At 40.9% G+C, this 12,169-nt stretch overlaps 1 protein-coding gene and 1 non-coding gene across 6 annotated transcripts; both read left to right on the forward strand.

Annotated features, from left to right (window-relative positions):
• The first annotated feature begins 657 nt into the window (after positions 1-657).
• Positions 658-10,359, forward strand: LOC119321919 (LEC14B protein-like). 5 transcript variants are annotated; one of them, XM_037595441.1, is made up of 11 exons: positions 658-775; positions 2,070-2,186; positions 3,290-3,757; positions 3,863-3,982; positions 5,397-5,474; positions 6,429-6,602; positions 7,691-7,768; positions 8,153-8,325; positions 8,819-8,974; positions 9,084-9,144; positions 9,846-10,359. In XM_037595441.1, the coding sequence occupies exons 3-11, from the start codon at positions 3,392-3,394 to the stop codon at positions 10,050-10,052; spliced, it is 1,413 nt and encodes a 470-aa protein (XP_037451338.1). In that variant the 5' UTR covers positions 658-775; positions 2,070-2,186; positions 3,290-3,391; the 3' UTR covers positions 10,053-10,359. The 5 variants fall into 5 exon arrangements, with proteins under 5 accessions (XP_037451338.1, XP_037451329.1, XP_037451344.1 ...); XM_037595432.1 differs by having other exon boundaries at positions 3,295-3,757; XM_037595447.1 differs by having other exon boundaries at positions 3,317-3,757.
• Positions 10,360-11,195: 836 nt separating this feature from the next.
• Positions 11,196-11,276, forward strand: TRNAL-AAG. The gene has a single exon. It is a non-coding gene; the product is annotated as a tRNA-Leu (tRNA).
• The last annotated feature ends 893 nt before the right edge of the window (positions 11,277-12,169 follow it).

Genomic DNA, 12,169 nt, shown 5'->3' on the forward strand with positions numbered 1-12,169 from the left:
TAAATAGGCATATCGTAGAAAGACTATCTATTTTGGATCAGGGGCAGATTTGTTTCCAGCTAATTTCTCTTTGGTTATGCTGAAACACGTTTAGCACCACCTACTCGTCTTCCATTTTGTTTATTAAAAGAGGTATATAAACGCACAATTTCAGCCGTTCGACTTTTTCGTAAGCAATAATGGAATCGTCATGTGAGGATTGACTGAGCGTGCTTTCGCTGCTCATGATGAAGTACTTTTTAAATTATTCGCTTTATAAAAAATAAAAGGACTACATACAAAGCAAAGCAAGGTCGATAAAAAAGCACTAGCTCGTCCTCGGAGAGGCAGCGCGGCTTTACGCGATGCTGACCCAAGGCGGATTCGTTATGACGTCACCGGCCAAGCTGACGCAATCCAGTACGCAACGGCGACCGTTGCGAGCCGAGCCGACCGCACCGATCCCCTCCCTCGGCGCACGCGGCCGTCCACTCACCTCCGGCCACGTGTCCAGCCCACCTACTGGCTGGCTCCTGGCAGGCTTGGCGCTCACCAACCAACCTTCTTGATCACACGCCTCCCCGCCCGTGGCCATTCCGTGGCCCCACGCGTCATTGACCCGCCAGCTAGTCCTAGTTTATGTTTTGCGCGCAGCCCCTTCACGTTGCAGTATTTTATTCATTTAAAACCTTCCTTCCTTCCCTTCTTCTTCTTCTTCTTCTCCTCCCCTTCTCGCCCCCCGCATTTCCGCTGGCCGCCGCAGGAGACACGAGCTGCACGCCTCCTCTGACATCTGGTACGAATTTCCTCTCCCGTCCCGCTTTCTCCTCTGCTTGCTGCTAGCCAGGAATGGATCGTGGCGAATCGAGAGGCCTTGCTACGTTATCTTTCTTGTACTTTTGGTTGATATATGTTGGGCTTTGCTGTGTAGAGGACAGGCAATTCATCAGAGAAGCGCATGCGCCTGTAATCTGTTGCTGGATGAATACGGATTAAGGGACGTTTTTCTGGTAATTTTGGGCTAGTTGATGGGTCTGGTTTCATCCCGGGGTTGGTTTTTCTTGGGGTGAGCATCATGTGTTTGTTGTTTTGCCTATGAAGCGGGGTTTCTTCCAGACACCCCATGTGAGCTGTTTCTTGGATGCTAACCGAGTGTTAAGGCTCCTTGCTTGCTTGTGGCAAGTTTCTTATGGAGGAATACGTTGAGAAGGGGATTGATTTGCTTTGGCTGTTTGTTAGGCAGCTCATGGCAGTTGGTGGTGATCCCGGTGCCCTTGTGCTTGATGTTTGTTTATGTTTGCGACTATATATGGGGACTAGTTCTTCGTGGCGTCGGATGTTCTGGTGCAAGTGCGGCACACTTGATGCTAAAAACTGTATACTCAGGTCCAGACCATTTCGTGTTCTGTCCCATCCTAAAAACCCGACCAATAGGCACTCATACCCGTGGCTTTTTCAATTGAAAAGAAACTGCCATGAAAACACCCCACTGGGGCAAGGCAAGCCTGGGTGGCCTGGGCATGCACTTGTTTTATCCCGTTCTGTGATTCAGGAACCTGTTGTCCTGAAAAATGTCGCTCTTTTCGTCTAACAAAACTGTTGCTTTCGAGGATAGTTTTTTAGTAGACCTTTATGACCAGCTGTTTCTAAACGAGCAAAGAGTTACGTTCTGACCCATGCCCACCTCGGGAAATTCTTTTCTTCTCCCATGAGTATCTATTGAACTGGAATTTCAGAGAATATTCTCTGCCAGTTTAGTTTAGTAGCTTTAAGGCATTTGCCCATGTTTTGACTCGGTGGCTGTCACTCCTGTTGGTTAGTTACTATAAAACGGCGGTGACGCTCATCACTGAGGCTGTCTTCCCAATTGTTTAGTTTTGATTCCACTAGTTTACAGTGGTTATTATGCTTCTAATGTTTCCCTTACAAATTAGGCTGTTATTAGTTATTACGCATCACTAGAATAGTGGTAACTGTTGCCTCTTCATCAACTTGAGAACCTAATGCCACTCTCACAACCATAAGAAGAATAAGGACATGCCTACCTCTCCTTTTTCTGTCGATGACTAAATTGTTTGTAAATTTTGTAGGGAATGACTGGCTGTAGAAGTGTCCAAGCCTGTGGAGATCAGCTATACTGGCCTTGTTGGAATTGCCTGGAAAGCTGGATTACAAGCCTGTGCCCACGTTAAAATCATCATTTGGAGGTGAATGCTAGAATTTAATTCTTTTGTCATGTAATGAGTTTCCGTCTGAACAGATACAGTGATAGTCGTCCTGTTACTTGGACACCAGATTTGATTTCTTTTGGGGAAATCAGCCCAGCAACACCAATTTACAACGCTAGGTTCTTGGGAATTTGAAAGATGGCCGCAATGTCCTTATTCAATCTCTTAGGAAATGTATGATGCATGTTTCTTCCACAGGCCATCTTTGCCAGTGTAGTGCTACAATGCCGCCTGACAAGTCAGGTGCTGTGGCTTCAGCCATGGTGGTGACAGCAGCTGCCTTTGCCTCAGTTTCGGCCTAGCCTTGCGCTTAGCTAGTTGGCTGTTGTTTAAGCTTCGTTATTTCCACTTTCTTGGCATTTTCCTCCTAGTGCAAAAATGACACATTTTGATGCATGTCCAAGAAAAAAAAAGCTTTAAATTCCTTTATCACCCACCCTCTATCATCAGTTGAGACGGGTTAGGGGTTATCTTTCTTATCATCTTTCAGTGTGTAAGTGCCATTTCCAATGTCACTTGTTTTGCAGTGCAGTGTCTTTTAACACTGTTTCTCATTTGCTGTGTTATTATCATGACCACGTTAGGTGTTAATGAGCTAATTGGCACTTTATGCTTCCCCTTTAAAAAGTGATGTATCTAGAATAAAATATATGATCATTTTTTTCTTGAATACGCACGAGTGTGTGTACCATTCATTAAAGGAGGGGAAAAACATCCCCAAACTCCACACAGTTACAAATTTAGTTACACGGATTCCTCCATCCACATCCACTCCACATCTAAGTATCTAACACATACTACTCATGCACTACCCACATTGCTATTCCCGCAAAGAAACCGTCAAGATCCCCTCTGAGTACGCCGGCTTGCCTCCAAACTCTACCTTCGCTGTCAATCCTCTATAAAGCTCTACTGTTATCAACTTCTGCGTATGACACCCTTTTGGAATTGTATCTATGGATAATCAGGAATAAGCAATAGCTATGTCTTTTGCATACAAACTTGATTAATTAAGAATAGTCACTAGTTATTATCTTTCACATACAGACTGTTTTTGTGATATATCAATTGCCTTATTTAAGCATAGGTATTCTGTGGATATCTAGCAGTGGAAGGATCATTGGTTATGCTTGAGAAGTGATCAATGGTTTCTTAAATAGTATTGACCAAGTCAGTGGCCAAACATGTGCTCCAAGCGGAAGACGTGTCATGGAGGACCATCTCAACAAGAGCAAGACAGTCCTGCAGTTGCTAATGAAGTGTTTGTTATTGATGAGGAGGTTTCCCATCTTACTAGGCTTAAATCAGAGCCAAGTGAGAGAACTCGTGCATGCCTTCATGCTGGCAAGAGCCATATCTCTACATTCAAGCTGTTGTCATCAAGAGAATCCAATCGCTCCGGATTTGGTAGATTCTCTTCAGTCGATTGCTGTTATGCTCTTCGCAAACACCTACCAGTAAGAGGCCCGTGGCGTGTTGATAGCATGGACTGCGCAGCATACATCTCACAATTCTCTTCGGATGGTTCTCTACTAATTGCTGGGTTTCGGGTATGTGATTATTATGATATTGTGCAGAAGAATTTACTTCATATGATTATATATGTTTACCTCTTCTTTGTTGTTTAACAATCTTCGATGCAAAAATGTAATCAGGGAGGCCGTATCAGAATCTATAACGCTGACAAAAAATGGAAGATCCACAAGGATATAACCTGCAAAAGTCTGCGGTGGACAGTATCAGATATTGCTCTCTCACCTGATCAACAATACCTAGTAAACCTCTTATGCATTGCTTATTTGGTTTCGTTGTAACCCTGTACATGTTTTCTACTCTATTTTAGCTTCTGTTTAACTTGTTTTTCTCCTGGAGAACCCATAAGCATGTTTACATGCTTGCCTGGATGTACTTTTACGCACTGTCCGTATTATGCCCATTGCCATACAAAATACTCTGTGTAGTGTGTCAGATTCAAGTTACTTCGATGAATTTTGCATCAAACTGGTCGAATGATTTTTTTCAGCATCTATTTTGTTCTTTGTTTCCTCATATAAAAAATGTTAGGTAAAGGCAGAAGGATCCCTCCATTTAACTGTCCTCTGTTAGATAGAAGTGAGGCCTCTCCGCAAACGGATAGCACCCCAGCGGAGTCCGCATAGCGGACTCGAACGCGAGTGAGCGGGTTCAGCACCTTGAACTCCAGCCACTGAGCTAGCGCTCCTTTCTCCTTCCTCATATCAAGAGATTGACCCTTTGTTTATTTGTTCTCTCAAATTCAGTGTTAAGTTTATAGCCATCGAATAGTTTGTAATAAAATGGTAGTGTTTCATATGTTCAGTGCCATATAATTGCAGTTGCATTTGCATTTCAGCCTCATGAGCTACACTTTGTGCACCCTATGCACAATAATAAGTTATTAGATCATTTGACCCAGTTGATATTTTATCAGTCAGATCAATAACAGTTATCAATCATAGGCTTATTTTCTCCAAAAAATGTTACCACCTCCCTCATATCTTGCTTGTTATTTGTCTCCAATATACAACTTTGGCTATTATTAAGTTATTGAAACGTTATTAGAAAATATTTTTAACATATGACGAGATGAAGTTATTTTATTCTGACAAATCTAGTAATAGTGCTTACTGTTGAGAAATCCTAATACTTCTATATGTATTAGCGTATTAGTGTTCAAAGTTTTGAAGGTTGACTGCTCACATTCTGATAGTTAACTAAAAGAGATGGGGAAATAATTGGTACTCCCTCCGATCCATATTAACTGTCGCAGCTTTAGTACAACTTTGTACTAAAGTTGTACTAAAGCTGCGACAGTTAATATGGATCGGAGGGAGTTGATTATTTCCTGCCGTTCATGTATTTCATCAGAGAAAATCGTCGCTTATCTTGTTGATATTTTACATACTTCCCTGTCTGTTTCACATTCTATAATATATGAAAACTTTTAGACCTGAGTAAAAAGCAGGTAGAGTTGCTTTTCTTGGCAACCTCACTAATAATATATTTTCAATTCTTTTTCACCATTTTAGGAATACTTGTAAAAATTCCATCCATCATTTCTGGCAATAATTCTTAGCTCTGTCATTGACTTTATGAACTAGACTTGATGATAGTTTAAGTTCATTCACATATTTGTTTTATACCCTAAAGTGCTATTGATCTGTTTTGCAGGCATATTCCAGTCTGTCCCCTACTGTTCACATAGTAAATGTTCAGAATGCTGTGAAGCAGTCACATGCTAATATTACAGTATGTCCTCTTCTCTAAATTACAATATGGTCAAGTCTACCTCTAGATAGCCGAATCGCATACTGTTTGTTCTATGATAAATCCTGTTCAAGAATTGTCATCAGCATGTTCATCTTTTGGATTAAATATCCATGTTTTCCTCTTTGAGAATTAATTTTTGGATAAAATAGTTGTATTCCTGGTATAAACCCTGAATCCGGAGCATAAGTTACTGTGCTGTGCTCGATGGCAGTCCAGGGCTGATAGCTCCGCAGAGCTGCATTAGTAGGATAGGTAAAAGAATAGGCTGGGAGATGAGTGTCAAGAAAGGTCTTGTATTAAGTTACAGCGGGAGTAATACATTATTTCTTGCTTAACTGGTAATAAACCAGGGCAGGTATTAATACGTTATATAGCCCACATACAAAACTCTAGATAGAAGCATCAATTTGAAGCCTAAGCCCTAAGCACAGTAACAACTTGGAAAGATCTCTACAAGGAAACTCATCAAATCCTAACATAAGGAGATGGAGGATTATCTAGTGTGCTGCCACTGGCCCTCCCTGTCAGGAAATTCAAGCGCTATTGGATATCTGTCTATCTTTTAGTTCTCCTACAAAATAGTACTCTGAGGACATCAAGCCTGCCTTTTCTGGTTAATCCTCCCACTATTTGGACGGATGAACCCCCAGCTTTTCTGGTTAAATTTTTAGCAGACGATGTAATTGCTATTTGATGTTAATAAAGCTAGCCGGAAGGCCTTCCTGTCAAAAAATAAAAACCCTGCCATTTCTGGTATCATTGTACCAATATAAATGAAGAAACTCTAACACATCCTGCCTGCCATTTGCATGATTGCTAAAGAATGTGCTTTATCTTGGCAAAAAAAAAGCTTATAACATTTATTTTGACAAGTTTTTTTTTCGCAATATGCTGTTTTCTTTACAAGCATTTATTTTATTTATCATAATGCAGGACATTCATGAGGTTTTGAATTTTTCTGCTGCTGACGATGAATCCTCCTTTGGAATATTTTCAATAAAGTTTTCAAAAGATGGCCGTGAACTTGTTGTTGGAAACAGCAATGAGTCAATATGTATTTATGATCTTGGAGCAAACAAAGTGAAAGAGCGAATTCATGCTCATGTGGTATGAAAGTCAAATGACTCTTTCTTTTGTTTCTTCCATAACCTTCCTTACAATGTACACAACAGTGTTTGGTGATAGACATACCTGCTTAGGTCATATTCGTATGTACTTTTAAAATCATTCAAGTATCTAATGTGAGCATTGTTACTGTTTGCATGCAAAGAAAATTAAAGAAAGGAGTTTGTTTGTACGATTTTAGTCTGCTGCCAATAGAAATGCACTTACATTATTAGTAAAAAAAAAAGCACTTAAATTGCATATTCTACATGCTTTTGTACTGCATCCTCTAATGGTTCGTTATGACTGAAGTAATCATCCACATGAAGCATGATGTTGCTTTAGGCATAGCAGATTGAAGTAATGAACCACAGCAAGCAATAGTTCTTGGTGGTGCTTTAAGCATAGCAGTTTGGATAGATACTGATAGCATGCTAGAAGCTGTGCCTTGTAGAGTACTGAACTGAAATAAAATTTGTGTTTGTAGGAGTCTCACAGTGTAGTGTAGTATCACATAAATACCTAATGCTTCTAAGAGGTATTTCCAAACCAGAAGCCAAAAGGGAAATGTCAAACAGTTTGTGGTGTGCCATCACTATTCAAGGTGTTTGGCTTTCTGCAGAACTGCAGGTTGATGGTATATGGTGAAAGAAAACACTGTGAATGTTAGAACCGCAAAGTCTGAAGTAGATTAGATGGCAAGTAAATATGTAAATCTCAGTTAAACCAATCACTACGTCAGCTGAAGCAGCAGCTGTGTTGGTAGTCCTGTGCAGGCTGGAAGTTGTCTCCTTCGGGCCTGCAGTATTTGGCCTACGGATACATGAATAGATGTTTATGCAGTTTCAGTTTAAAGCAGCTGTACAATGCTACACTACTGAAACAGTGGTTACGGGACGTGACACAGTGGTTGGGTCTATTCGCAAGTTGTGCAGTACAACACATGTTGCCCATGTCCATATCTAATGTTGCTGGATCTAATATAGTTTCGGAATGAACAATATGTATTTATTTTCTTGAGTACCCAATGTTCTATACAGAAGAGTTACGGTTTCTGGAAATCTTATTTTCAATTCCATTGGTTTTTAAAGGCTGATGTTAATGCGGTCACGTTCGCTGATGAATCTAGTGATGTCTTGTACTCCGGAAGTGATGATAGCCTCTGTAAGGTGAGTTAATTTCTTTGAACCTGATTATATATTATTCAAATCCCATTTCAAAAGATACATCTCACTGGTTCAGTAGAGAAGAAGTTAGCTGGCACATGTAGCTGGCTAATTATACCAACAATCTGAAACATTAGTGAGTTCAAAAACTTATCGGCAATGTAGCAGTGTATATCAGTGATTACTGCATGTGATATCTAATGTAATTTTCTTTGCTGAGTGCAAACTCCAACATGATTTATCTGAACACATGATTCCTTTTTTTACGTGCCTAGGAAATGTGAAATCAATGAAAACCTGAAGACCCTTTAGAGTATCTAATAACGTTCTCATTCAATCATTATTCACGGAGGATTGACTTGTTAGACAATGTTTTACAATCTTCAGGTGTGGGATAGACGCTGCCACAAGAGAGCGAAACCAGTAGGTGTTTTGGCAGGTCATTTAGATGGAGTTACATTTATTGATAGCCATGGAGACGGGCATTATTTCATCTCCAACTGCAAAGATCAGACTATTAAACTATGGGATATCAGAAAATTGTCCTCGGCTACGGAGGAGTAAGTACCAAAACTTGTTTTACATGGCCATTTCTAGAAGTATTGAGAATTGTTTATACTTGAAAACGATTATTACGTTGTAGGTAAGTAGGAAGTCAAACTCAGAATGTTCATTCAGATGATCAACACTGGCAAAAGTGAACTGTGCCAAATTATATGTATTGAGTGGAGCTAATAAGAATATATCAAGTTTTTCCTGTCTTCTATGAACATGTTTTCCCATACCAGAAATACTTGCAGAGGAGCCATAATTAACTTTAGTGGCCCACTTGCTGGGCTGTTGATAATATTAATTCAGGATTTCTAGTGTTTAGACTATGTTGGTAATTAATATTTTTGACATTATGGAACAAATGTTTTTTTTTTCATTTTCTCTGGCTTTTTAGTATGTTCATGGCTTTATGTTTATCCTATGTGAACTCATAAGGTTATTTATAATCCCAAGATCTATTTCCCCGTTTTATTCTAATTTTCCGTACAACTGTTTTCTCAGCTGCACACCAAAAGCATACGAATGGGATTACAGATGGATGACCTATCCATCAGAAGCCCGTTTTTTGAAGCATCCATATGATCAATCGCTAGCCACATTCAGAGGCCATTCGGTGTTGCGCACACTTATCCGTTGTTACTTTTCCCCAATGCACAGGTTAGTTGTGAACTTGTGATTGCTTTACTTCAACTCAATTTGAGTGTTTTCTTTCACTCGCTGCTGCATCACATAAATCTTTCTACAAACACCTTGTTATTTGTTGCAGCACAGGTCAGAGGTACATATACACAGGATCCAGTGACCAATGTGTCTATATTTATGATGTGGTATGAGCCTTAGATGCTTCCTTAAACTGCTCTTTTTAAATATGATTCTACTATTTGCAAATCCTGGTGGTTTTGTGTCCACATGGGTGAGCATTCCCATTTGTTAGAAAGTGGATGACATACTATGGAAAGTAGATATCATAGTTGTAGTAGATGGAATCATGTACACTTGTACACAACTGCGTCAGCAAAACTTGAACATAAAACCGAGGATTAAAAAAAAATCCTCAAATTGTTTTTATATCATAAAAGCTTTCCATATACAAACTTCATAAAAAACTCTTCCGTTCTGTTAGGAGATTCGAAATTTGGGGTTCTATAATACTGTTGGTGCTCAGCCAAGATTGATCAACTTATGAATATTTTTTAGAATGAGTGAAATGTTGTGTTAATTGGAATAATAAGCTACTCAAAGAAATTTTAGGTAAAAGAGTTATGTATTATGTCGATGTCGGTGAATAGACCATATGCTGCAGGTTTTAACTGTAATTATGACATTCTGACTATCTATAAGTATGGCCCTGAAGGAACAAATGACGAACCTGAATAATATCATGATTTTGTAGATTATAGTATAAGCTGTGCTGTTCGATGCCTTGGTATAGCCAGGTTAACCTCAAAGTATTTCAAAGGGTCTTATATGTATAGTTCAAATTTGTAATTGCCATCTTAAAGAAGCTATGTCCCTGCTTGGCTTGCAGGCCACTGGAAACGTTGTTGAAATACTCAAATGGCATGAATCGATCGTCAGAGATTGTTCCTGGCACCCGCACCTCCCGACGCTCGTTAGCTCTTCGTGGGACGGCTATCTGGTACGGTGGGAAGCAACGGAGGACGACGACGACCCAACCACCCTCAATAAAGGGAAACAGAGGATGTGTCCAGAGGGATACACATTCACGCTCTAGAAACATCCCGTGGGTTGGCGCAAGCTTTTTCTCATGCAAGTATATATCAAAGCAATGAGCCGTTGTACAGATTCATCACACTGTAGGAGTACATAGATTTTTTTTGAACCTCACGGTCTTTTAAAGGGTAATATGAAGGATTAGTTTAGGTCCGAAAGACTTGCACAAATCCACAATAGAGCATCAAGGAATGTTGTGCTAGACTAGAGCTTTTTGTTATAAGAGGACACATTTATCTGTCCCCCTTTTGTAATAACAACTACGAGTAAGTTTTAATTAATGGGAGAGAAATGGTTCTTTAATAGAATTTCTCATCTCCTATTTTTTCCTGAATTCAACTAATGTTGGCCGAATTCTGGTCACCACGAAAGAGTGGATAGAATGCTTATTGATTTTGTAAGTTTTTGTGTTAGCCAGCTATTTTGTTAGGCAGAGTTGGCTTCAGAGATTCTGAGCATAATTGGTTTGATGCTAAAAGTTGGCATGCTAAATTTTGGCAACTGCCAAAAATTGGCTAGAGATTGGTTGCTTGCCAATCCTCATTGCCAATCTCACATGAAGCTGCCAAATGTTGGCAACTTTTGATTTTACCAAATGTTGGCTAGCCAAATATTGGCAATACTAAATGTTGGTAGCAGTGCAATCCCCCCGACGCCAGCAAGCGAGTAAGACTATTACTGCAATTCTTTTGACAAAACAAAATGATTATAGAATGTAGATTGAATAACCGTACTAGCTTCATGTAACTTGGCCATAGTGGGCTTAGCATGTTGCATCCCCCATTAGTTCTTATGCTAGAATAATAACATTTTTTTTTTGCAGGATATGCTAGAATAATAACATTGACATCATATTGTACATGATCCAGGATTATTTTACACACTGAAAGGAAACTTGCTAAAGGAGCAAATATGTTGTTCCAATCTATGTATTTGCCCTGGATTTCTAAGTAGTGGGAAATAGCAAGATATTCAACAATTATGGCTGGGGCCGTGGAATAGGGAAGACCTTTTAAAAAAACTGGGAATAGGGTCATAGGGAGAGCAGTCATGTTTGAAAATTTTCTTGCAGGCATGTCTTAAGGAGCAAAACGGCTCGAGCTTTACCTTGATGTAAATTTAAATATCGCACGACAGTACAACAGATCAGATGGCCGAGTTGGTCTAAGGCGCCAGATTAAGGCTCTGGTCCGAAAGGGCGTGGGTTCAAATCCCACTCTGGTCAATTTCATTTTTTTCTCTCTATACAACGAAACACAATTTGGTCAATTTCATTTTTTTTTCTCTATACAACAAAACACAATTTGGTCAATTTCCTTTTTTTTCTCTCTATACAACGAAACACAGTTAAGCATGCCCGCTCGCTCCAAAAGCTCGTAGGCGTACTTCTGCTGGTGCAGGAAGAAGCCAGTGGCTCCGCGCACGACCTTGATGCCGAGGAAGTAGTGGAGAGCCCCCAAGTCCTTGAGGGCGAACTCGGTGCTGAGGCGAGCTGTGATCTGCTGAAGTAGCCCTGACGAGGATGCAGTCAGGATGATGTCGTCAACATATAGTAGGAGGTACGCGGTGGCGGGGCCCTGGTGATTAACAAACAGGGAGGCATCGGACCGTGTGGACCGGAACCCCTGCTACTGAAGGAAGGCCGCGATCCGCTGGTACCAGGCCCGAGGTGCTTGCTTCAACCCGTAGAGAGAACGGGAGAGCAAGCACACGTGGTCCGGATAGTCGGTGTCGACGAAACCAGTAGGCTGCTAATAGAACACCTGCTCGTCAAGATGGCCATGCAAGAAAGCATTAGACACATCGAGCTGGTGGACTGGCCAGGCACGAGAAATAGCAAGCTGGAGGACAGCGCGAATCGTGCCCGGTTTGACAACCGGGGCGAAGGTGTTGGTGAAGTCCACGCCGGCACGCTGGCGGAAGCCGTGCACCACCCAACACGCCTTGTAGCGCTCGAGAGAACCGTATGGGCGAGTCTTGTGGCGGAAGACCCACTTGCCAGTGATGACATTGGCACGAGGAGGCCACGGAACAAGCTGCCATGTACGGTTGCGCTGCAGGGCGTCAAACTCCTCATGCATTGCAGCTAGCCAGTTTGGATCCCGAAGGGCTACGCGA

Source organism: Triticum dicoccoides, chromosome 1B (assembly GCF_002162155.2).
Source record: "Triticum dicoccoides isolate Atlit2015 ecotype Zavitan chromosome 1B, WEW_v2.0, whole genome shotgun sequence".
NCBI lineage: Eukaryota > Viridiplantae > Streptophyta > Magnoliopsida > Poales > Poaceae > Triticum > Triticum dicoccoides.

Coding starts and splice junctions, on each gene's coding strand:
- LOC119321919 (XM_037595441.1), top strand. CDS start 3,392: ATGTGCTCCAAGCGGAAGACGTGTCATGGAGGACCATCTCAACAAGAG. Junction 8,975..9,083: donor TACTTTTCCCCAATGCACAG/GTTAGTTGTGAA, acceptor TATTTGTTGCAG/CACAGGTCAGAGGTACATAT. Junction 9,145..9,845: donor GTGTCTATATTTATGATGTG/GTATGAGCCTTA, acceptor CTTGGCTTGCAG/GCCACTGGAAACGTTGTTGA.